At 42.8% G+C, this 27,150-nt stretch overlaps 1 protein-coding gene across 8 annotated transcripts in view; it reads right to left on the bottom strand.

Annotated features, from left to right (window-relative positions):
* TANC2 (tetratricopeptide repeat, ankyrin repeat and coiled-coil containing 2) overlaps positions 1 to 27,150 on the bottom strand; it is a 256,753-nt gene that overhangs the window by 95,239 nt on the left and 134,364 nt on the right. For all 8 annotated transcript variants that reach the window (XM_075522836.1, XM_075522834.1, XM_075522835.1 and 5 more), the window contains 2 exons: positions 16,912 to 17,060; positions 10,095 to 10,281 (listed from right to left, as the gene is read on the bottom strand). In XM_075522836.1, coding sequence (XP_075378951.1) covers positions 10,095 to 10,281; positions 16,912 to 17,060 — 336 coding nt within the window. The remainder of the gene's footprint in view (positions 1 to 10,094; positions 10,282 to 16,911; positions 17,061 to 27,150) is intronic.

The following is a 27,150-nucleotide window of genomic DNA, read 5'->3' on the forward strand; positions in this document are numbered from 1 at the left end:
ACATCTCCCCATCATCTCCTGCGTTGCACCCTGCAGGGGATTAACTGTGCTTTACAGCAATAATCTCTTTAGAGGGTTGCATGGGGAATGAAGACCCACCCTCAGGATGAATCCTACTCACAGTCACAACAGGACTCCTGTTGCATCATTAATATATCTGAATGATAGCTACATGTTAAAAATATTCTGGGCCTTAATCCAGATGCAGAAAAGCCGACTGAAATGGGCAACAGCAGCTACAAACTAACATGACGACATCGCTGTCCATACTTCTATCGTCAAACAGGTTTTTTGTATACACAGAATACAGAAGGAGAGCATCACAGTATCAGATTATACTAAAAACTGACTCTCAAGTTAAGATTCCTTCTGATATTACTACTTTGGTTAGACTGAACATCTAAACCACAAAACACGTATTTTGTGCTCATCCTTTGAAATCTCTTTGCTCTGTAATTCACTATGACACCGGCTAATCCAGCTGCCGGCCTGCAGAAAGGAGGTCCCAGTGATGAGAAGTCCCAACAGACCCCAGTTATACATTACATTGTTTAAGTTGTGTCAGTGCTAAAAGGAGCTGCAGGAGCAGTCATGGACTCAGCTCAACCCACAGGTGAGAAACCGGTACCTGAGGTGCTCATCACTGGTAACGTCTCAGCTCGCAGGACACATTCAGGGGTTTGCAGGATGGGGGGTGTCACAGCCTCGGGAGAAGGAGAGCCCCCATCCCCGAGGGGGCTCACAGCACCCCTGCCACTGGAAAACTGGAAAATGACGGGGGAATTGTCGCACCGATGGAGATAACAGAATTAACACTGTCTTAATACAAGGTTTAAAAAAGAAACAAATGGTCCTTCAGACAGTGCCAGAAAATTTCTTATGGGTCCCACGAATTTTTTTACAATGAGGGTGGTGAGACACAGGCTGCCCAGAGAAGTTGTGGGTGCCCCATCATTGGAAGTGTTCAAGGCCAGGTTGGATGGGGCTTTGAGCAACTTCATCTAGTAAAAAATGTCCCTGCCCATGGCAGAGGGGTTGGACGAGATGATCTTTGAAGGTCCCTTCCAACCCAAACCATTCTGTAATTCTATGATTTTAAATCCAAGGATACCTAAGCAACCAAAAGCTCAAAAAAATGCAACCTCTTAACAGATAGCCCACTCTAAATTTGAGAAAGATAAACTGATGACCTCAAATCCATCAAAGAGCAGGAATTTTTGCCTTAAGCCATCTGCTGAGAGGCAGATCTTTCAACCCCGAGTCTCTCACAGACGATACCCAGCGCATCAGGTTACGTGATGGGACACGTTAAGCTGGGGGTGCCACGACAGGAGCACGCTGGGACGCGAGAAGGGCTGCAGAGATGCCGTGAGAGAACATGCATTTACATGAGGCTTTTCTCATTGCTGGAACCAGTCAGAAAGAATAACCCTGGTGAAAAAAAGCAGAACACTGCAGTGCCTGGGCCCTGCTACACCGGAGCCGGTGGGCTGCGATCACACAGACCACGGCGTGTGCCAGCGGCTGTCGGGAGCAGAAGAGACGTCGCTGCCTCGTGGAGGCATGGAGAGGATTATTGCAGGGGACGGAGTAAGACGGGGGCAGCCATTCAAGTCACACGCTGAACATGCGAAACCTGACAGCCGTGCAGAAACATCTGAGGTTCTCCATAGCACTAAAGTAATACCACATGTATATAAATATAGACGTGTATGTGTGCATATATATATATTTTTTTATATATATATATATATATACATATCTCTCTAGTCTCAGCTGGCACGCAGTCTCACACTATTTAATATGAACACAGACAGAATCTGAGGCATCTAAAACATCTGAGCACTGTAAAACACATTAATGAATAATAACATGGAAAGACCCTTGAAGGAGAGGATGCAGGCAGCGCGGCACCCCTTTGCAATCCCCTCCGCGGCTTTCTCCGAGGATCTGCCGTATCTCTTTCCGCAAGATTTCAACACTGCCCTCTCTAACAGCACTGCCTGCATCAGCTTCGAGCAGCACAGCCTGGGCGTCTTTGAAGACACGTGGACTTTGATGCCAGAAGGGGATACGCTCCAGAGATGCTGGAGTCATTTTACAATCCTACCTTGCGTTTAGTAGTCAAGATTTACACCTGCATTTTCCTTGGCAGAGAACTTGCCTGCGTCAAGCTTTCATTTTCTAGCTTGGCTCATTTCCCTTGGTGAAACATTTTGATTAGAACTTTTTGCAAATATCATGGTTTAAAATATTTTTGTTTCTTTGGGAAAAAACCAGAACTGTATCAAAGCAGCAGTTAATCCAAGACAGCACCGAGGATGTCACTGCAGCCAGTACTATGCTTCTCGGAGTTTCATGTATTTACAGGATAGCAAATATTATTTCTCATTTAGCTGCAAGCTGCCCTATGCCCTGGAGCCCGAGGCTTTCAACTGTACTTGTCTCGAGTCAAACACACAAAGGGACTTTTACCGTCCCATCCAATTCTCCTTGAGGCAGAGATCATGCCTGGAAAACGTCAAGCTTTATGTTCACCTTTCAGATGGAACTGCAGGAGAAAGCAGTTTTCTATAGTTACCACTTTATGATGACCAACAGCTGTAACATTAACTATATGTAAAGATTTATAATGTCTCAAGTGGGAAATAGGGATTTTGTTGCTTTAAAGAAATAACTGCAGCAAAGTAGCGAGCTTCTTATGTTGCACTGAAATTAGGTACTAAAAACACTCATGTAAACTCTGCGACTTAACCTCGTTTCACTCGTCTCCAGTAATGTACTAAAACACGACTTGCCTTATCACATTAGAGATGTCCTCGCTAACATGTACAAGTTGGCAAGGAGTAAAATAAATTTTTTACCCTAATCTACATAAGCCTTCATAAACTCAGCCGAAGAAGGATACACCTAAATATAGCCGTGTCGCCCCAGACCGCTCCAGGGAGCTCGGCTGCCAAACAGAAAAATCTGGCAGGCAGAAAGCGTAAGCCCAAACCTTTCCCTAGGGAAGGCGGCAGCCTCAGGCAGTCCCATGCAACCCGTGCCCCAACAGCCCCTGGAGCACTCGGTGCTTTTAGAAGAACATTATTCTCTGCTGGACACCATCAGCCAGTGAGTTTAAGGCTTCTCCATGCAAAAAAAAAAAAAACAACCCAACCTTGAAGTCTGCCCTGCTCAAGGCTTGAGGTCAAAATCCACACCGCTCTTTGTATGTTTAACTTCTCTTACAAGACTGGTTTCAAATGGGGGGGAGGGGAGGGGAATCACTGGCTTAATTCATATAAACAATCCTGTAAAAAGACAGAGATTAAACAGGTAAACCCACTTCTGTTTCAAGCCTCGAGGTACTGTAAATCACGGTAAGCACACAAAAGGTCTTGAAACATAATGAAAAATACCTTGACAGTAGCATCATGCTGACCCTGTATTTGTCCTGTTCTAAATCTGAATTCCCTGCTGCACCGGCTGACAAGCAGGATGAAGAATGGTACGAAGGCCTCAAAGGGCTCATACCTGCATGCTACTCGGACTAGAAATGTAAGGCCCGGGTAAAACAGCATTTCAACAGAGCGAGACACTCCCACCATCAGAGCGTAACTCACTGCAAACACCCTGCTTGTGGGACAGAACGGATCAGCAAAGCTTTAGTTTATAATCTGAAGAAACAAGGTAATGAATGTTTTTAAGCACGGGCCATTACTGTAAACATTAAAGAAACCTGTTAAAAAGGTTCCAAATCTAATACAGAGGTAGCAATCTCAATGGCTGATTTACCAAAGCATCATAAAACACCCCACATGCTCCTAAGTACTACTAAACACGCATCCCTCTTACGAAACCACACGTGCCCATCTGGAGTAACATCGCTGCGGCAGTGATGCACTAAAATTACGGACAAGGGCTTACTGAACTGCAGAAGTGGCCATAAGCTGCACGCTCTTTTCCTTGCCCAACCTGACTCCCTATGCTGTGCTTCCCCTCCACAAATCTATACCTTGCTGTACGTGTCAGGTACAGGTAACCACTGGATTTTAACAGTGGGGCGGTTAGAATTTCAGAAGAAGAGATGCAGGTCCTGTACATACACATCCCTTTAACCCTACATCAACTCCCATCACCTTCCTGATTCAGTGCCCTCTCTGTGTTGTCCACCTTTTACCATTTTTGCCTGTCTCATCAACATCAGTTCACCTTTTTTTCGTTCTTTAGCATCAGCAAGGACAATTTTGCTTTGTTTTTTAAGTCCACCACAGTCTTGAAACCGGTTTTAATATTATAAGATTTAAACAAGAAAGCAGAAAGGAGGCATGAGCGGGGGTGTGTGCACAAGGGGAGGGAAGTTACTTGTATACTTGGCATTAACTTTTTGGGCAAGCTTGGATCATTGTCAAGCCTTTCATAACCGTGAAGGTTAAAATCTTGCTGCTCTTAAAATAAAAGCTGAGAGTCCCATCTAATCTCACGCCATCAACAGCTAAAACATTAAAGAAAAGTCACTTATCACAGTATCCAAAATAACACCGTGGGAGTTGACAACACTGAATTTTCCTTTAGCTGTCTTCTGATCTGTCCTTCCAGTTTATTCTTTCTTTCAATTTTTCACTCAATTTTTTTTCCATCTACCGGGCTGGACCATAAACCAAAGCAAATTTCACAGTTTGAGTACAACATCTGTTCCGTGCCGCTTCCTTCAGCATTAAACACTCTTCTTTCTCCTTTTTTTTCCAGTAACGTAACAAACACCTGTAGCTGACCCATTATCTATCCAGTATTTAAGGGCCAGATTTTGGTGTCGAATCCAACCCTTGATGCCTCAGTGGCTTAAGTGGGGGAAGGCAGAACTGTTTTATCATGACTTTCATGGTTTCTCACCCCTGACGTCGACCATGAATCATGTCACACGTGCACACATGAGTTTGGTTTCTGCTTAATTTGTCCTTTTAATGAAATGGAAAAAGAATTGAATTGGGATCCAGAGATGGTGTCCTTCTGTACTTCATGTGGTTGGCATTCTGTGACCCCACTAATTTTGCTCAAGAGCTGATGAGACGCCTGATGAATACCCTCCCTTTTCACCTCCTGAACTGTCAGCCCCATCACCTGCAATATGCAGATGCATTAGCAAACAAAGGCTCATTATTCATCAATTTTAGACATTTTTCAGGGAGCTCCTCCTTTGGGGAATGAGCCCAAATGGAAGCTGGCTCGATTTAAAAAAAGATCTGTAATTCTTAGAAATCTTATTCATTATTAACAGAGCATTTCATAATACTGATGAGAATGTCAGAATTCAAATGCTTTAGCTGTAAGATCACAAAAATATTTAACCTGAGTTAAATTTATCTTGATATGCCTTTTGAGCTGCTCTTTGTTCCCTTCTCAAAGCAGTTAAACTTGCAAACAAATCTATCTTGTTTTATTGTCAGCAGCATCTATTCTGCTTAGCATGCACTCTAGATGAATTTATTAACAAACCTATTTTTAACCCACAAACACATAAATCTGTAGAAAGCAGCAACTTGAGAAAAGCTCAGGAGTCAAGAGTAAAAAACAGCAAAAAAAGAACGTGAAAAAAGCTGCATGCCAGGGACCTCCAGGAGGGCATGGGGGTTCTTTACATGTTGTTCTTCATTGTAAAATCCACAAAATTTAAGTGAAGGCAACCGGTCCACATGGTATTAGACCTATCTACATCACTGTGGCAGCGGTGCAAGAGGATTTACGCAGCTCACTGCTTTTCCTTTAAGCTGCTTTAACATCATACCCATTTCCCTGCTCAAGATGATCCCCCTAACAATTCAGTGGGGAACACAGTGGAGATCATCACAGGACTCTACGTTAAGGAAAAGCATGGCCCCATTTCATATCGGGGTAAAGCACAGCACTTCTACGGGAAGATTCAACACGGAAAACAGCTGTTCTTTTAATACCCTTGGGAGACTGCTGCTAAAAGACATGAAGTGCTGCTTGAACATCACAAGCATTTGGGTAAGCTTTACATACTGGCAAGAACTGTGTTCTGTTTTATTTTGCAGACATGCTAAGATTGCTGGAGGTTTTCTTATACGCTGCTGCATTCAAGCAGCAAAACTTTACAGTCCACTTCGTGGGGACGTGAAGTGCAACGTTCCCCCATAGCAGCACGTGACTCTCTGACCAGTTTTCTTTTCAGTAGCAGATTTTGAACATTAACAGTTGGCTGCTTTTACATAGTGAGAGCCAAAAAATCTTGGAAGCTATTCAGAGGTTAAAGTCAGGTCAGCATTTTCACCAGCCATTCTGTTTTACATGAAAAGGATTTAGTGGCTTTCAGGAGAAAGGGCTGACTTGCTCCTATCTCTCCTCTTGGCTCACCTCCTCTCTCTGCCTCCCCCCTTCTCTCTTTCTTTTCTTTTACAAGTAAGAGTGTCTGAATTTGAAGATCTGGACCTTGTAACATTTTTTGTTACCCTTTCAACATAAGTAGACTGAACTTCCCTTTACTGTAGAGCATCTAAAATTTCAAAATAAGTCTGTTCTAACCCAAGTGATGCATTTATTAAAGTCATCAGTAAGCATGAAATAGTCCCTGTGCTGTGCAGATTAGAGATACGACACACTTGTTCTCTAATAACTGAAATTACATAAGAGGTGACATACAAACGGACAGGAACCACTCCAAGAGGCCAAGTCATCAGAGGAAACCTGACTGGTTAAAATTTGGTCTCTACATCCAGATTAGAACACCAAAATGCCCACTCTATACACCTTAGTGGATAGTTACGCTCTTAATGCAGTTAATTCAGGGTCTGAAGAGCCACACTCTGATTTAACTTTGACAAAATTAATGCTCTGTCTAGCAATACAGATACGTAAAATGAGCTTAACTGTACAAAAAAATGTTATGCTAAGCTAAGCAAAAACACATGGAGAGAAGCAATTATGCATAATGGTGTAAGGATCGACTTCCCACCTTGATTAACTGTTTTCTGTCCTTTGCTAATTCTCAAATATTTTACAAATAGCACGTTAACCTTCTGGGACAGACATTAAAGCCTCTGTGTTTTTAAAATATGAAATTCATGATTCAAGATTTGGAAGTGGTGCTCGTTGCAGCTCAGGACTGATAGGTGGTAAAGATCAAGAAATCTTCCCCAAACCGTAACTTTTATCAAGATGAATAAGAAATATATTGGAGCTGTCTATTATAAAAATACACCATCTTGGAGCTAATGAGCTAATAGTTGAAATTACTTATTTGGGAGGAGCAGGAGGGACCATGACTCAGGAAACATAAAATACCTAGGGAAATGTTTACTCTTTTTCTACACACAAAAACGGCACAAAAACATAAGTAGTTTTGACAAGGAAATCTCCGACACATTTACACTTCTGAGGTACCACGTGACGCTGCTCAGACCAAAAGCCATGTCATTACAGTCATCCTTGCAGAGAACAAACACAAGCAAGGGATACGCGTACAAGCAGATCTGTATCCAATAATTGAGGAATGCAACCGAAAGGGAAACCTGATCCCTGACCCTCCAGAAACAAAGGAGCTGATGTGTTCCTAAAGGGGTTAAGGCGTGAGGTGGGCTTTGCTTCCTACACGTGGACAATTTGTCTGCTCTGCTCTGCAGTGAAAATAATTCTAGGGAATGGCTGTCATGCAGAGAGCACCTTTCAAACTTGTTGCACACCCAATTCCCGTCCCAACGGGAGGGTAATGACCAAACTGCGCATCCACCTCCCATGGGAAAACAGATTCCCCTTACTCGAACTGACCTTATGCTTGCAGAAGACCGCAGAGGTACAGAAAAACAGACTTAGCAGAAAACCTCCTAATTTTTTTCCCTGCTGGAAAGTATGACTGGAGAAGACCGTTTTCCCCACAATTTGTTACAGCTGTCCAGCTTCTATCAAATGCCAGAATAAGAAGGTGTTGAAAATGTTATTGTCAAAGGAAAGGGGGGGAGGAAAGAAGGGGAGAAGGAGGCTCTTGTTTTCCTTTGAGTGTGAACACTAGCAGAAGAAAGCTTGGCTTTTTGAAAGCCTTGAGAAGTGCTTCCTCTACTCCACATGAACATATTTTTGCATGACTTTTCCATCTGGGATACGTTAACATAGCCTTGGGATAAGCCACCTTCTTTTATTTTCCAAAGTTTCCATGGGAAAATCTAAGTTCCCGACAGAAGAACCTCTAAGAAAGAATCTTCCTTGTGAGGAGTGAAAAAAACATGTTTCAGACTTAAAAATTACTTACTATAGACCTACTGAAAAAAGGATAGGGTAGGAAGCCTGAGCAAAGAGCTTCAATACCTTATCACGTCAGGAACTGGGATCGTGCCGACGCTTCTCTGACACACAGGTGTGCCACAAAGGCCACCCGGACCTCCTCGGGCTTTCACGTGGACAAGAAACTCCAGATGAAACCAAACTGCAGCAACCTACGGGTTTCATCGCCTTCAGGCTGGCACCTGCCAACCAACGAGGGCCAGACGAGCCCAGCATAATAGCGTAGCACACACTGACAAATCTCATTAGTAAGAGCAACTCGTAAAAGCAGAGCACACGCATTTTTGCCGATTCTGCTGCTCCACTTCAGGCTTCATTCAAGTCTTAGGCTTAATTCGCAGCTCTGCCGAGAGGTAAGATCCAGCTGGAATCAAGCGTCCACTTTTACTCACCACGATCCTCCAGCCCAACCAGGCTTCAAGGGACTGCTGCCGGCCAGGGTGAAGCTCTGATCGTGGGACATTGTGAGCAGAGAATGAAGGGTCTGTGATATTGCAATGACTTTTCCCAGAATTCATTCACCTATGCGGCTCAGAACAGCTTACGTATTTGCATTTTAAGATCATGCAGGCAGAAGCGCTATAAAGGTTGCTGTGGCATACAGGAGCTGAACTAAGCCCAGATTTCCAGATCAGCCAAGCAAAATATTAATCACTAGTACAACAAACCTCCCTAAATTATCAACCTTCCTTTCTTTTTTTTTTTTTAAGCACTACCTAAACTATTGGCAAAGTAAAATCTTCTTAGCTGGAGAAATACTCAACATAAAACATGTAGCAAGGACAACCAAGCGAAGACCATCCTGCCTAATGTCACACAGACGTTACTTTTCTTCCATTGTGCCTTTACAGTTATTGAACAGAAACTAATCTGTGTATGTTATTTTCTCTTTACACTTACAACCTACAGATCACTCAAATGAAAAACCGGCTACAGCAGCTACAGAAATTCACTGAAATTTGTGTAAATTTAATCCTGCTCCTGCCCAAGGCTGAGCTTTAGAGAAGCAGTCATTTTTGAGGCACAGAGTCACCGATAAGGAGGCAGTGACAGTCATGGGGCACAGAAGGCAATCAGTCTTTTATATTTATAATAATATAATCCAACAGGATTTGAACTATGAACATGATGCCATCATCCATTCTGTTTCCTCTGACATCAAAGAACAGTGGCTATGGACTAAATGGCATTAAGGGAAGGCAAATGCTGAAAAAACAGATGCCTCAAATTACTTGAGGTAGTAGGTGGGGATGGCAGCCCCAAATAACAGCCACTGCCTGGCACTGAGACCATCCCGTCTTCTTTATTGGACCAAAAAGCTTGCGTCTCTCTAAATTAGCATCTCCACGTTCATCAATGGGCATGGACAGCAGCTGAAGGAGAGGATCAGAACAAAAGAAAAACTTGGTAGGAAAAACCCAACCACCTCACTAGAATTAAAACAGGCAAAAATATGTTGGGAAGAAAGATTGCAAGAAGCAAAAAGATGAAGAGGGGATGCAAAAACAGAAGAATAAAGATAAAACCCTTCCTCTTTCACCATTTAAACAAGTTCCAAAACTTTGCATCAAATAATTTACTTATCAACCTCATCCATCCCAACTGTCACCAACTCTACGTAGTTTTACCTATGATGAATGGAAGATGGAGGGGTACAATTCACCTTGGTCACTGCAGTATTAACTTGAATAATGCAAAACCGTCCCATTAACTAGCAAACGCATGTAGACTATAAAAATAAAGCCGGTCAAACCAACACAGTTGATGACCACCTGGATTCCCAGTAGAGCGAGGAGGAGGAGGATGACGGCACTCACCTATGATACCGCTGTCTCTGCTCTCCAGCGTGGAGGTAGGGCTGGTGACGGCGCCGTAGGTGCAGTCCTTGGCGGTGACGCTGGTGCTGACGGGCGGGAGGGTGGAGCAGGGGCTGCTGGCGGGCGGCGAGGCGGTGCTGCTGGTCAGCGTGGAGCAGGGGCTGATGCGCTGCGTCACGGCCGAGCTCTGAAAAACGGGAACCGGGAACACGTCACTCACCACAGTCAGGCACTGTGGGGAAAAAAGTCTTTCTATAGCTCACGCTTGAGGATTTGCTTTGTATGGTGAAGTTAAAAAAGTGCTTCACTGGTCAAAATTAAAATGTCCGCTGTGCCACCCCACATCCGTGGAAGCCGCAGAGACACTGGGCCTTTTTGCTACTTCATTCCTTAAAGAGAACAGATTCCAGCTTCCATGTTCAATAGGAAACACAGAAAACATAAATAATGTGGTATTTACCAAAAGCCTGATTCCATACTTTATTAGGAATTTTGATAATTTTGTTAATATTGAACTGAAAGTAAAAAAGAAGCACAAATAAGCAAAAATTATGATACAGTGAGGTTAATTCTCTGCCTCTGTTTAACTGGAGATCTCCAGGGTGGTAAGCATGCGGCATGATCTCACCTTTACTTACAGCAGAAACATCATATACAGGAAATCCTACAAAGACCTCTGGGCCATTTCCGTCTGCTCAGAAACCTCTGTGGGGCTGCAATTTTTATTTTGCTCTGTAAATGTTTCCTCCGTTCAAGAAAAACAACAGTAGTTTTACACCCTTGCAAAAAGGAAGCTCGAAATCCCTTATCTAGATATGAGACAGCCCTTCCCTGCCCAGACATGCTTTCCCCACCAGATAAAGTTTAAAAAAGAAAAAACATAATAGGGAAGAAGTTGCTCTCCAAAGGCAGAACAAAACAAAAAAATGCAGCAGCACAAAAAAAGATGGTGTTTTAAAAGTTATTTTGGAAGGACCCTATAAGATACTGTGAGCAAGAAGCTTGAGGGAGTTTATACATCCAATGCTGTGCACGGAGATTAGTTTATTAAGAAAACAAAATCATTCTTGAATTCAATTTGAGCTGCGATACAAGACAGAGCCCTTGTTTTAACCACAGGCTACTGGATACCCAAGCTTCCCCAGCAAAAGGTGCTCCTCTCTGGAGATGTGTCCCAGAGCATCTGCAGGCAACAAAAACTGCTGCGTAGAGTCACCGGAGGATGGCAAGCGCAGGAGATGGCTCACCGACCACAAGGCTCTTCTTCACCCAACACAGCAACTTAATCACCCCTACACTGGACTTCAGAGCAATCATTCGGAAATAACTTTAAAATGGGCAACTTCAATACTTCCCTTCCACAAAAGCAGCCCCCGTGCCCCAGACCAGGCATCCTGGTCACGGTGTGGGCGTCAGGGGAGCAGGCACCCTCGCCGTGGGTCACGCCAGCGGTCCGTCTCCCCTCGAGCAGATGAGGATGCATAAAGCAAGCGTTAAAAAAAAGGGCTTTTGAGCATGTGATCCTTCAGCCTTAAATTTATCCTTCAGCCTCCGCAGAGAGGAGGTGACCCCACCTCTCCCTTGCTCAGGGGACACTGCAGCACACCGTGGGCTCTCTCTTGCACTGCTGCTGTTTTCTGTAGCTAGCCTCTGCGGACAGTATTTTATTCGTTGTTGTAAAATGATACTGGTCCCAAGGAAGGAACAACAGAGGTTAATTCCCCATTTAGAATTTGTTTAAATGAGATTTCTTTTATTCTGGGTGAATACTTCCCTAATAATTGTATGGATTTGTATTCCCTTTTCCATGTCATTTGAACCCAAGGTGACCACAGAGAGCATCACGCTTGCAAACTGCAGAACAGGTTTGACATCTAATTTTTTTTTCTTCCTCACTATTTCATACTTGAAGCTGAGAAATGCCTGGAACGGACTTTTGTAAGTAGAACATGTGAAAGATTTATTGGTTTTTAAATTAGAAGGCAGATACCATGTGTAGCTATCAGGAAGCGACCTAATTCGTACAAGGTATCCCAATGGGGCTTGGAAAAATCCTTACTCAGAGCGTAACCGCCCCGGCGTTCGAGGCGAAACGGAGCATCCCTGCCAGTGGCGGGACCGGGCAGCGCCGAGGCAGGCACCCCCCTCCACTGCCCCATGCCTTTGCTTTCACGCCAGCATGACTGCATCGATCTTAACTTAATTACAGAGTATCCCGAACGTGGATTAGCACATCGACAAACCAGGGATGGAGTGCTAATGTGACAGCTCCACGGGCGTCTTTATATATTAAACAGAGAGATTGCAACACAGTAGAAAATGAACCGTGTGAGTATTTCCATGATAATTTATAATCTCCTTCCGGTATCCATATAAAATATCCACCAGTCAATAAGATGGCTGCCACCGTATCGTTGTCTTTTGAAGCACTCGGGAGAAGCAGACCAACGCTTTCTTCTCCCCATCCAATTTGCGGTGCCGCTACTGGATCACAGTTATTGTTATTTTCCATTCTTTTATGTTCTAGGTACTTACAAATATATCTCTTTTTTCCCCAGTAGCCTTCTAGGAATTGCAGGCAAGCTGACTGCTCTATAAATTCTGGCTCCCTGCATATTCTGGTTTCACACATTTGTTACATCATCTGTCACGCGCCTTCTCTCGCAATGAACCTTTTTCATCTTCTCATACTGCAATCTTTTCAGATGTCTAAACACCGTACTGATTTTCATAAATCTGGTTTTAATTTTGCAAAATTATTTCTAATTCATTAATTCTAGTGGCCAAATTAAAAACTACTTGTGTGTCAGTATTCAATGAAAATATTCCATTTTTTTTTTCCCCTTAAAATTGCTGGGTTTTATTATTATTCTTAATATAATGTAACACGGGGCTCTTTTTGGATTGCTGCTATGTATCAAGCAGATGTTTTCACTGAGCTCCCCACTACAGTGGGACTGTCTCTTCTGGTTTATCACAGCTGCTTAGACTCCATCAGTACACCTGAGCTATTAAATTAGCTTTTTCCAATATTCATCTTCTTTAACTCACTGACAGTACAACGAACTACATCAAGTTCGAGGTAATACAATTTTTGAGGTTTGGACAAGGAAGGCCAAGGGCATCCTGGGCTGCACTAGGAAGAGCGATGCCAGCGGGCGAAGGACGTGATGCTTCTCCTCCGCTCAGCTCTGCTGGGAGCACACCCGGAGCGCTGCGCCCAGGTCTGGGCTCCCCAGTACAACAGGCAGATGGGGATACTGGAGCGAGCCCAGCAAAGGACCACAGAGATGACTGAAGGACTGGAGCATCTGACATAGGAGATACGGAGATACTCAAAACCCAACCGGAGATGGTCCTGAGGAACCTGCTCTGAGCTGACCCTGCTTCGAGCAGGCGGGTTGGATTAGACGATCTCCAGAGATGCCGTCCAGCCTCATACTACAGCATCTAAACATTTAATCAGCTCACACTTGGGATCTTTCAGAATATGAAGCATTATTACTGTGATAAATTCTTCATGGTGAGGTTTTTCTATGTCCTTGTTTCCACTGTTATTTTAAACAAATCCTTGCTGAAACTTATCTCAGTACTAACAAAATAACATCTACTAACCCTAAAATGCAGAAAAATTACACTGTAAAGCAAATTGAAATTCAGTGCAAGAATGGTACACTCATCTTCCCTCCAGCTGATAACACTATTGTTTCATGACATGCCAAAAGTGATATTCTTATGAGTTCTTTTATTTGTAGTGTTATCAATGCGGCTCCTTAAGAACAAGCTACTTGCAACTGGAAATTACTAAATAACACGGTATCTCACTTGGCATTGATTGACATGTTTTATTTTTGTATTGATATAGAAAAATGTTCCTCTGTGCAAGTTTTAAATATAAATTTCCATTGACAGAACATTCTGTATTATTATTGCTGCTGTTTCATCTGTCACATTTTCACTAAGCTTTGAAAAATTAAACTGTTCTGTCATAGTCTCATTGCCCTTTGTGCTTCTCTGGCAACCAGTGCAGTTAACAAATAGTTTCCCAAAAAGTAGGAGAAAAAGGATTTATTCTTCAGCATTTGTGATCTCTCATTAAGGAAAGCATGATTAAGAAAGAGACAGCACATAAAACATGCAATTTCATAGCAATCTGGATTAGAGAATATATCCTTTGACATATTCAAAATAAGGCAACTGAATGAAAACGCCATGTGCCGATTTACAGATTGGGGCAGTTTTAGTGAAATCACCTCTATTCCTTATCTTCACTTTAGCTCAAGCATTGGCGAGATTGCAAATAATTATTTTGTCGCTTGAGAAGGCAAAGCATGGTTAGAATAACAAGCAGCAGCCGAGTCCCAGCTTTTGATACAAAGAACGTTTTCTTTGCCCAGGCCATGTAAATTAACGCATTAAAACCTAGAAAATTGTTCTCATTTTTAAATTCAAGTGCAAACTAGTAGTCAAAGTCTCAATCAGATTTTAATTAATCAATGATTAATGGAAGAATTAATCTTTGCAAATCCCATAAACATCTCACTGCATGATTTTCAACACTACTTTAAGTAGGGTAGCTGAAGAAATTCAATTTGGGAAGGAGAGCTGGAAAGGTTTTCAGAAGATTTACTGCAATTCAGAAGCAGCTTTAGCTTGGACAGGATTTGTGCACGGCTCCTGTCCCGAGACAGCCAGTGGGAGATGGCAAAAGTCAGAGGGCCACCAAGACTGTTAGGTGGCTGGAGCTTATGATGTAGGAGGAGAGGCTGATGGAGACGGTTCATTCAGCCTGGAGAAGAGACAGCTAAACTCCATCTAGGGATAGCTGCAGCCTTCCACTATCTGCAGGGCGTCGTAGAGAAGACACAACCATGCTCTTCTCAGAATTGCAAAGGAAAAGGACAAGATGCTACAGTCACAGGTTGTAGCAAGGAAATTTTCTATTAGGTAGAAGAAAAAAGTCCTTCACAATCGGAGTCATCAAGCCCCGGAACAGGCTGCCCAGAGAGCCTGTACATTCTCCATCCGTGGAGATCTTCAAAACTCACCTGGACAAGCCCTGAGCAACATGGTCCAACTTTGAAGCTAGCCCTGCTTTCAGCAGGCGGCTGGATGAGATGACCTCCAGAGGTCATTTCCAACCTCGAGCATTCTACGATTCTAGGCAAGTGCTGACAGCAGGAGATGCTCACAAAGAAAGAAAAAAAAAATTAACTTGGTAATTGAGGAACCAGCCTCTCTTTATCTTCACCAGCACATGAATAGCTTTCAAAGGCCCTGTAAAACTTTTTAATGCAAAAATTAGCACACAGCCCAAGATATCAATCTATTTTAGAGGACAACTCTCTGCTGTTTCTCTTTAGGTTTTTCTTTTATTTGTTCTCCAAAGACATCTTTTGCTTTAGAGAAAAGATGGGATTTTAATTTTTGTCAAAAGGCAACAACAAAAGGAACCATTTACAGTAGAAAGCTCTGCTTGGCTTTGAAGTATTCAGTTCAAATAGGTGCCTGTTAAAAGTACATTTTCTAGCACAATGTATAGTAAAGTACATTTCAAATCCACCACAACTTGCATAAAAAACTGAATGAAAGTGTTGAAAGCTTAATGAATGTGTTAAAGGCAAAAACTTTACAAAAACACATTTCTTGGCTCTCAAGCACACTTTAGCCCATGCAGAAGATCAAAAACGTTTCGGTTCAGTCTCCAGTGCGGGACCGCCAGACCCCAGGATGCTGCCCTCCACCCTGCTCGCCAAGAGCACTCCCTGCTTTGTGCTAGGAGCAGTCCCGGGCTCGGTGGAGCAACTTGGCTCCAAGTTTCCTTCCAAGTGGCACAGACTGGGAGAGAGATTCACGTGTGCCACGAGGGCCATGAGGGGCACTCAGCCTCAACGTACAGAAACCATCTTCTTGGCCACCGCTTTTTATTGACTCTTTTTTGGGGGAATTCAGGACCTTAAGTCAAGTCCTCTGAATAACGCCTATGTTAAATATCTAAGTGACTTCTGCAGAGTCATGCAATGACTCTGTTAAAAGGAGAGAGAATTAGAACTGGGCTTCTGAGTTTCATGCTCTTCTGCTACATACTGGACTACCCATCTGTCAATTAAAAAAATACAGGGGGGGGGAAACTGTCTCCTAGTTTTGTTCTCATCTTAACCAGCACTGCTGGGAGTGGGTATATTGCCTGGGCTTGAACAGAAGGAGGGAGAAACTCAGGCAGTTTCCACAAAATCTACATTGTAGCCCTGAGCTTTTTGCTATTTCGCTTTTCAGCCAGCCAGGGGGGATGTAACAAACTCCATCACAATAAAGATTTTATGATTTGCTTTCTGTATCTGTTTTCAAGCATGAAATCACCTTGTTCAGCAAACATGAGCAAAAACTGTGACTATCTGTAAAAACAGGCTATTACTACTTACCTCTCCTTCCTGGAGAAACTGTGAGCCTTTATGTAACATTGCTAAAATACTTTTGAAATATTGCATACAAGGTGCCATGGAAGTACAGATTATTTTGGTCTCTATAATCCGATTAGAAACGCTACCCACTCCCACAACATTTGCAGAAACAGAAAAACAACAGAAGCTGTTTCACACGGTAGCAGCTGATCCCTGAAACATGTACTGCTGCACTGTAATGATGATTCACTGTTTAACGAGGAGATGCAACCTTTTACCTCATAACAATTATTTCACCATTATGAGACACTCAGCTGCCACATAATTAGAAAATAACCACTCTCTCACATGCTGCATTTGGATCATAACCGGTGCGGTTCCTGCTCTGCAAGCAGGAAGGACTGGAGAGGTCGTACCTGGTTCTCGTCCTGCACCTCCATGCTGTACTGGGGCCCTGGCTGTACCTCCGTGACTTTCTCTCCGAGGAGGAAGCCCAGGCGAGTCATGAGTGTATTTGCTGCCTCATCTACGGATGGAGGGGGTCCCAGCTCCTGCTCAGTATCACCTACACAGGAAGAAAAACAGATTCAGACAGGAATTATTTACCTTGGCTACTGCTCCGTGTTTTTACCAACAAAACACCGCTAACTCTTCACGCTGCAACGTCAGTAGCCCCGTTTTCACATTAGTCACGTTATTCAAGTCTGTTTTAATATTATATGCTGGTCATTAATTTTAGGTTATGCATTGCTCCAGCTGTCAATACATGTTTCTTCCAACGTTAGCTGTTATTTCTCCTCTCATTGCTTGTTATATTCTCAGCACCTCTCATGGAAGCAAACACAGCCATCTGGCTTTCCCCGTACCAGAAGTACCAGAGCCACCAGGGAGCGAGATTTCCTGGACCAGCCACGGAGAAGGGAGAGCCTTCCCTCGCCTCTTTCACGTAGAAACTACCTCCAAGTTACTCGCAGAGAAACCAAGGCTACACGTGCCATTTTGAAAGCACTCCACGAGATGCAGAGCAGCCAACCTGCGCTACCCAGTGGTCACCGGCAAAGAACAGGACAGAAAACCCGTGGGCATCTTCCACTGTCACCTGCTGTTTCTGACACGCTCCCGGTTACGTAGACAGCACTGCTCTCCAGACTCAAACCTCCTTGTGCAGCCACAGTAGGGGCCATGATACAAAGCAAAGTCCACCTGCCAATTCCCCATCAAGTCTATAAAAATAGGTCAAAACCAACACTCCAGATAATTTTCCCTAATTTTTTTCCACCATCTGTAGGAAGAGCAGCCCAGACAAGCTTTCAGCCAGCAACACACACCGGGAAAAAGGCCAGGCACGTACACTGGCATTTCTGTATCTTTTTAATTTTATAACAAAAATTTGTGGAGGTTTTTGACTCATAGTATCACAAAGGTAAGTTGGGTTCTGAAAGTCAAGTTCTCCCCTGCTCAAACTAGCAGCAGTATTAAAGCCTGAAGGTCAAGTTCTTTCCATTTTACACTGAAGCAATACTGTGTTTAGTGCAGTTGTAGGAGATTAATTAGGATTTGCAATTAGTCTACAGTTAATTATTCATCTGATAATGTACAATCTGGAAAAGAGCCCATCTCCATTTCCCAGCTCCATCCTGGCTCGCGGGTGCTCCAGCACTCAGCCTGAAGCTACAGTAAAAAGATGTTACTTTAAATATTGCTTTTTGATAACGGTAACTGAAAACCACAAATCACAGAATCTGGGATATGTACGAGACCTCAGAAAACGTAAGCCAGCTGCTTCCAGAAATTCCCATTTAAACTCATAATGTACATCTCACGGAAGCTTAGAGCAATTTTTCGGTGTCTCACCTGCACTACTGCGAATTAAAAACCCTGAGGCATCTCGCATGCAACCGTGTCTGCACTCATAAGCACCAACAACTTTGGGAGATGAGCATCTGGAGCAGTCCTTACATGGTGACTTCACTGTTATGAAAATGGATTATATAGTATGATAATAGAAGCTGTCTTCTAAGTTACTGAATCCCTATTGTGCTGCTTTAAACAACGCTGACGTGAATAGGATAGATTTAAGAGAGAGACAAATTTAGATGGATGGCCCAATTTTCTGAACTGCTGACCACCCACATTCAATCTGTGGGCATTTACTATCTCTGGGAGTCAAATCCAGAACAGATACATTTACGTAAAATGAAAATGATAGAGACTTTTATTTCCAAGGTTATTTTTTTGTTTAAAAAAGTGGACTTCTAGAATTTATCCTAGATATCTGTATCTAGGATATGGCTCCGTTCATCATTATTAGAAGTTTATTATGCATTCCCCATTCTGTCTTCAGAACACATGATATTAACAATACTCAAACCGTGCTGACTTACACATCTCGGCACAAAGGCAAAGCTGGATCTATCTCTGCATTGCCCACCCAGGGGAGGATTTAGGGAGAGGGCCCAGACTATGTCGGGGCAGGCTGCAGGGCGCTGGGCAGAGCCCGTTTCCTTTGGCTCAGTGTTAGGAACCGCTCCTGAACCAAACAGAACAACTTGCTCCTTGGAGGCTGGGCTTAACCTTGCCCTTAAACCTCCCCTCTTTTATACTACCCCTACAATATCTCCAAGGGGCACAAAGCTGCCTTTCACCTGTAAAATAAAGAAAATTACGAGCTTATCCCAGGTCGCTGCATAAGAACATAGAAGATACAGAGGATAATAGCTGTCTGCTTCGATAGCAGCCCTAATTCACCTGCAAGATGCTGCTCACGGCATGAGGTACCAGCAGCTGAAGCAGCCGAGCTCTGAGAGCATCACATTTAGTGTAGAGCTGTCAATTATTTTATTGTAATGTGGCTTTCAAAGTACAGATAACTAAACTTGAGCAAAGCACTATTGTACTGGATTATTCCCTCTTTTGCTTTTAGGTCTTTAAAAATAAGTGCAGTCATTTAATTGAGCGTCAAAGAAGAGACATAACAGCTCTGAGATGCCTGTGAATGGGTATTATGGAAAGAAGCTGTAACTTGCCTTTCAGAGTTGACAGTAAGACCTAATATTTGCTTCCTAAGTTCAATGAAAGGACATAACTGGGGTTTTTTTTCCTCCCTCGCCACGTGTGCTATCCAGTTGATGCTGCAGCCAAATTTTACACACACTTCAGCACGCTCGCTTCCCCCAGCCTCACCAGGGAAATTTGAGTGCACAGTTGGTAACAGACCTGGCCTGAGGTATTTTTAGGTATTCTGACACTACTGCTATAACGAACGATAGCAGCTCAAACACACACACTACGGTCAACTCAAATAAGCAACCTCCAGTATATCAATAAAAAGTAACAAACTGCTCGGCTACACGCACGCAAACCTGAAGTCAATCAGTGGATCCGAGAGATCCCAACGCGGTTCGCGGGCTGAAGCTCCTGCACTGTGCTACATCGGTGCACGCGCTTCTGCATAAACATTAAGTAATATTAAAAGCTGTATCAAGATGCTCAGTGCCAGGAATTTTAAACAAGAATAAAAAAAACTTAACTCCCCGACTCCTTGCATGTGCAAGAGCATTTCAAGGAGTTCTAGAGACTGTGTAACTTTACGTCCCTTTATGTTCAGCAGAAAGCGCATATTTTTATGTATACACACATAAAGCAATAGGAGGGAGGGAAAGCGTTGTTGCGAGCTGGCGTGCTGCTGGGCTGGGTAGGTAAACCATACCTACCCACCCACCCAGCCAGGTCTCCTGTTAGTTCCCCAGCAGCCATCAGACCCCATAACTTGGACTTTCAGGCTAGCTGACGTCTTTAGTTAGCTGGTTCAGTCGTTTATGTCTTGTTTGGTTTTAAGCGAGAGGTTTTTAATGGTAAGCCCCGTTGCAGTGAAATGGCCATGGAAGGAATACCAGGCCCACCGCGGTGTGACCCAGTCCCTCTGGCACCTGCCAGCGACCTGCCTGGCACTGGTGGGACACCCCGACACAGCACGGGCTCATCGCATCTATACTCAGCGTTAGCCAGAGATGAAGTGACTTCCAATTACGTCGTCTTTGCACATGCTGCTGCATTTACTGATCCCGACATGATAAATGCCTTTTCTGAATCTTACTAAGAATTATTTCCAAAGAATTTAGTTGAGAAACTTTTCCCCACTGGGAATTTGTGTGTGTTTAATTTCAAGGCAAGTGCTCCAAACCTGGAGTCAGCACTTCAGGTTCTGAAGTCACAGTCAAAACCAAAAGAGATTTACTAGATATCTGCCACTAGTCCAAGGACTTTCATCACAGATATAGCCCTCAGAGTACAAACATACTGCAGTGAATTGCTTATTTCTAATAACATAAATAAAAATCCATGAACAGCTCCAAGATAGATTAGTCTCCAAAGCTGTAGCCTGGTTGGAAGGAGAGGTAATTTGTCCAAGTACAGGGATTTTTTTTTTTTTTTGTAAGAAAAATGTAAGCAACCAGCCTTACTTTGCACTGCAAAAACAAATGAACTCGAAAATGAGACATTCAGATTCTTTTGTAGCGAGCTATACATAAATTAAAGGTATCTTCTAACAAGTGAAAGAAAAAGAGTGGTATTCAAAAGACTACGTGAAATATGCAATCGAATTTTAGGTAGAGTCACCAAAAAGCTACACTAAATGATACTTCTTTCTTTTAATCCTGAATCTTCAGAAGAGACAGGTAACTGCAGCATTATATGACAGAAATAAATAAAAGCTCCTACAGAGATGTCAAACAGGTTGTCCTTTTAGATTAAAATAGTACACGTGTTTAGGCTATCTGCCATTTTTATCTATCAGAGCAGAGTGCTGGAAACAGTAAATCAGAGCCTACAGTCTGAACATCGCTGCGTGCACAGAGCGACCCAGGAGCGGAACAAACAGAAGCAAAAATCAGCAAGGCAAGAGCTTCCCATTCCCCAGCACGGAGCCACAGGGAAGAAAGGAGATCCTGAACCAGCACCAGCCACCCAGACTTCTGTACCTGTACCCAGGGCTCCCTTATGAGAAGTCTAACCTTCATGGTAATGGGCAAAAATTCAAAAATCCAACATAAATGTGACTTAACTACTCTGAAACCAGAAGACAAAGTAAAAGAAACAAGAAAACAAGAATATTGGATTTCGCCATCTCTAGCGCTTGAGGAGCGTACTATGATTTTTTACTTACTTATTTTGCTTCTGGATTGAATTATACTGGCATAGATGCCACGAGAGGATCGGATGGACAGGGAGACAAACAGAAGGTTAATTAGATCAGGGGTCTGGAAAGCTGGGAGGTCATTTCGCTAAGGAGAGCTTGTGTTGCCAAAGGCAGGGCGGTCTGTGGGATAGAAAAGCCTGTTGAGGCAGAGACTGAAGTGCTGGGTTAGGAGATCAATTGATCGATCGATCGACGGGGGTGAGGGGAGGGGAGTGGGGATCGATCGGCAGCTGAGCAATAAGGTCACCGGGGCTCCGTGGGGGCGAAGGGAAGAGGAGCGGAGGATGCAGGAGAAGACAGAGCATCCCTCTGCCACAGACCTGCCGAAGAGCTCTTCGCCCATTTGACAGCGCAAGAACAATTTGCAAATAGTACACCTAAGTAATTAGTAATAATAAATAACTAAATCCAGCACTCAATGATTTAGAAGCTTCAGAAAGAGTGCACACACCTAAGGCACACACATACAGCTTTTTTTTTTTTTTTTTTGTAAATAATTTAGCTTCCAGAGTTGCACCAGATCTCAGCAGTGCACACCTCCATGCTTTCCAGCTACTTTTGTCATCCTTTTAAGTTAATGACAACTTTTTTTTACTGAACTGCAAAAATGCAAATTAGAAACATATAACCTGAGCTTGTCAAGCAATTTAATACCTCCAATCCTTCTTCCCTTCAAAAAATTCAACCCACTTTAAATAAGTCAGAAGACCTCTGCAATTTACCCTGGAATTTACCTGATTTAGGCTCTTTAGGAGCAATTTTATGGATCCTGGCAGCTCTCTCAGATGCCTTACCTACATATACCCTTAGTATTTTTGAAGGGGTCAACTCTAACACCTCTGTTAACGTCATATGCAGTAGGATGGAGTTCATAAGTGCTCATAAATGTTCACAGCATTTCCTTGAAAATCAAATATATCATTTTATAAGCAGTTATTAGGTTTGCTCTTTTCAAGAGAGCATTCAAAATGTACAATGTTTTTGTACATTACAATTTTAAAATACTGTTTCTGTTCCGTCCTTTCAATTCCTATAATGAAATCTGCCACATATTTCAGCTGCAATTGCTTACAAGCAAATGAAATTTCTTTATGATTTATTTTGTAATTCTGTGACTTGTTTGATAGCTACCATCGTCTAATCTTTCAGATAAACGATGGAGGGTAGCGCCCCTGGGAGACACTAACAATGTGTCTTTACTCCAGAGAATACTTTTGGTTTAATGGTTATACTTTTACTTCCAAAACCAGACTCCGAATTTAATTTAAATTACATCTGAAATCTATTTCAACAAGTGTCTGACAAAAAGAACCGGGTAACAGTTCACTTAGTGGCACCCATCACATAATTTACTTTAGTATGAAACTGATTTGTCTTAAAAAAAATCAAAAATTCTTACATTAGCAAAGAAAAAAACACAGAATAGTTACATGCAAAGAGTGAGCACCTATGGAACACCAGAAATAAATGATATCATTTATGATTTTGATCTTCAATTACATAACCGTTGAGTTTTATCTAACGACTTCCCTCTCTCCATGTGACCTGAATCTGTCCTGTTATTATGTACATCTGCTTCAAATTATTCTGGATACACTCGAGCTATATTTGGAAAACGCCCTTGACCATTTCTGCATATCCCTCTAATCTCAGAATTAATGGAAGGTTTTTCCATTAGTCTTGTTTACATCAAGAAGAGATTTTTAAAAATTTAACCAATAAGGGACGAAGGCTACCCCATACACATTGCTTTAAATGTCTGGTTTTGTACTGCTGCCCTTCAGATCCTTAGTAGTTCTGTGAGAGCAATGGAAAACAGTCCCACCAACTTAAATCACACCACAGACAAGCGGCAAAGTAAATATATTCTCCTTGTATGTTGATACCAAAGCCCTCTAGCTAGCCAAAAACCTAACACTGAGCTATGAAGGTGTTCAAACCGCGGCTCTGACTCAATCTGAGCCCTGGGGACTGCTCCAGCTCTGCTTTCTTTACTGGCTGTTGCTGCTCTATCCAATAATTTCTGTAAGAAACTGCAAAAATTCCCATCATTAATTCCACTAAGTCAGTCTCTTGCACGAGTTCCACAGACATTTCCTCTAAGAAGAAATTCAAACAAAAGAAATTCTCCTCTGCACCACATATACATACTGCTTCCTTACCAGTCCTTCCCACTGCCTTTGCTGATGATGCCCTGTAATATTCCTTCAAGCAGACTGTCAGAAAGACAGTTATTTTTAATCAGAGACCATACTGAGCCAGAGATAGGCAGTAAATGTAATTTCAATGCTATCATAAAATCTAATTCAATGCATTTCATGTTCTAGATTTAAAAAAAAAAACCCTCTGCATGCACATTGGGGGATGAATTTTCCTGGATTTCAGCTCCCATTTAAGTACCAAAGAAAAGGGAATGGGGGAAATCAGAGACATTCAGTGCACTGATCACTGAACATACATATTAAAAAAAGAAAAAGGCCACAATTATCATAAATATGAGCCTGGGTATGCGGAACATTTCCTAAAAGCAGGATTACACTTAGATCCCTGAAAAAGTTCCTGAGCTCTTTAACATATCAAGGACAACGTGACCGAGGCAGTAAGTCCCCCCACTGATGGAAAGCAGAGATGCAATTATTTCTTCCTTTACAGGTTTGGCATTTTATCTCTAAAACATCACCAGATCATAGACATGGGTCTGTTCTCCCGGCTCTAAAGATACAACCTCTCATCAAACACTGACTGATCAAAGGGCTTGACTCTTAAATAAAGTTGTTTGGTATTTATTTTTTGGCTCTTTGAACTGACCTTTTATTGCAGACAGGTTTGAGGATGGTATCTTACTCTCTTAGTCATGCAGAGGGTTTTTTTTAATATGATTCACAATCAAAAAAGAACAAACATTCCCTTCAAATATTATTCGTTTGCTAAAATCTGAGCAAAATACTTAAACAGGATTTTGCACATTTATTTTGCTGCGTTAGGCATGTTGCATAGCCTCCACCCAAACTACTCTTTTAATTTCAGCAATTGTTTGTCAACACCTCTCACATTCCCTCCTCTGACCATTTTTCACATCATGAACCCGACACAAATCTCACAAGCGCACATTACGCATCACAACTGTTAAGAACCAGGAAGAAAAGCAGTAGCTGCCTTATCTCTGCTCGCTGGCGACTTCAGTACTAAGTGTTACTTTTGTGACGGAGTACAAATAAGCTCGTGGTGCACACACGGTCGACCGGACAGTGGCAGGGCTTCAACAGAGGCTTGGACAAATTCTCCCCTCCTGAACTGTTTGGGATGACGCTAGCTGCAGTGGGCGTTTTGCGAAGCGTGCAGCCCTCCGCAGAGGGGGTGTCCGACCCACCCTCCCCAGGCAGCTCTCCTCGCGGGCAGAGCCCTGCTCGCTCGTGGCCAAGCCAACCCCGCTCAACTAACAGCGGCAAAAATAAAGTTGCAGGAAACCTTCAGAAATAAATAAATAAATAAATAAATAAATAAATGTGTGTATGTATGTAGTATTTCCATCATAGTATAACATCGATTTAGGTTTTCATCTGCAAAGACCATACTGGTTTCCATCCCCAGCAGCTCCAACAGTGGCAGAGGCTGCTGACAATCCTTTCATGCTGTCCCAAGGCAGCAACCAGCCACAATTTCAGCACTGAAGTTTCTTGGGAAGGGGAAAAAAAAAAATACAGAAGAGGATTTTTACAAGTACCTTTTATTCTCCCAAGATAGCTTTGCCAGGTCAAACTGCAACTAGCTAGTAATAAGACATAACTTTAGTAAGGCAAATGATGACACTTCACTGTAGCTTTTAACCACTGTTAAATGGGAGGTCGTGGGTTTATAACGGAGCAAGAGACAATGATAGTATAAAGGCCTTGTCTTTACTGTATCTGATATATTAGCACATTCCCAGAACAAATTTTATTAAAAGCAAATCAGACTAAATTATGACCTTTGCATTTACAACACTGACAACAATCTCTAAAACCTACCGCCATTATATACCTAAATAAGATTTCAAAAGTACTGTTTGGATATAAAAACTACTACATAGATTTAATAATCTACTGTTACCACTTATTAGAATGTCAAGCATAAAAACATTATTGGACGATTCTTACTTTCTATGTCATAAATTAATTCATATATATAAAAAAAACCCCACAAAGCTGAGACACAGTATGTTCCCACCATCAGTAGCGGAAGGACTGGGCATGCTTTTAATGTGGTGCAATGGCAAACTGAAATACTCTCGGGTAGTCCAGTAGTGGGCTAAGACGCAGTAACTCCATCACTTCCAGTACTCACACGGGCTTTTGTAAAACTGTTATAGGCAATTCTAGTAGCAACCATAAACGTAACAAGTATTTTCCATGCTTTTCGGTACTATTTTCAAACAGAGCTAACATGTAGGGCTGCTGCTAACTAGCATCCCTTCAATGATTAGAGGGGGAAAACCCTACCGTCCATCTGGATGAGATCCATTGAAAACTTGTTGTTTCTCCAAAGCGTAAACCATATTAATGAAAATCTTACACCACTCAAAAATAAAATCAACCACACTGTCCTCAAGGCGTGTTTAAGTTACACAGCGTATGATCTGCAATTTCACCCATATAACTTGGGTGGAAATACAACACTGAAGTTACCAAAGGGGGGGACACAGGCAACAGCCACGCAGGTAACCGCGGGCAAGCAAAAGAGATGCCAAGAAGAGACAGGCATACAGCAGGGAGCCCAGGAATGCCACGGTGCCTACCGCGCTTCTCCAGGCAGGCTCTGGTGGCAGCCAGCGCTGAGCAGCAGCACGAGAGACTCGCTCCAGCTGCCAACACGTGCAGTGGGACAACGCTTCCCCGGAGGGACGGGGCCTCCCCATGGGAACATACAGAAGAGCCAGCGGGGACCCAACTTGGAGAAAACAAGTAGAGGAGTCTGAGAGGAAGGCTGCTACAGTCTCGGACCAAATACAACGATTTTTGGACCCTGCAATAAGTTACAGACCACTGGAGGAATTTGAAGATATGGTGGTATAATCAATGCTTCCCAGCAAGGCTGTACTTTCAAACTGGCAGCTGGCCAAAATTTTCATGTTTGGATTCCAAGCAATTGTTTTTCAAGCGATTAGGAGTCAAATAATTAGTGACATAAAATGCCCCAAATTCTGCTTAATAGAGCAGACAATCTACTGTGGTGCAGGAGGTTATGAGCAAATTGATCTCCTTTCTCCAGTGCAGAAGTGCAGCTGTGCTGCCCGAGAGAACGGACCAGACAGGATGGGGGGAATACCGATGATCAAAACAAATTACAGCAAGGGGAACAATATTCACGCTGGATAAGAATAAAGAAGTACTTGTTCTGCAGCCCTGAGGAGGGTTAGGAAGTCAAGGCAACTGGTAAGAGAGCAGAAGTAATGGTGTGGCTTTCAGAGCACCACATA

The sequence above is a fragment of the Mycteria americana genome, chromosome 22, assembly GCF_035582795.1.
Source record: "Mycteria americana isolate JAX WOST 10 ecotype Jacksonville Zoo and Gardens chromosome 22, USCA_MyAme_1.0, whole genome shotgun sequence".
Lineage (NCBI taxonomy): Eukaryota > Metazoa > Chordata > Aves > Ciconiiformes > Ciconiidae > Mycteria > Mycteria americana.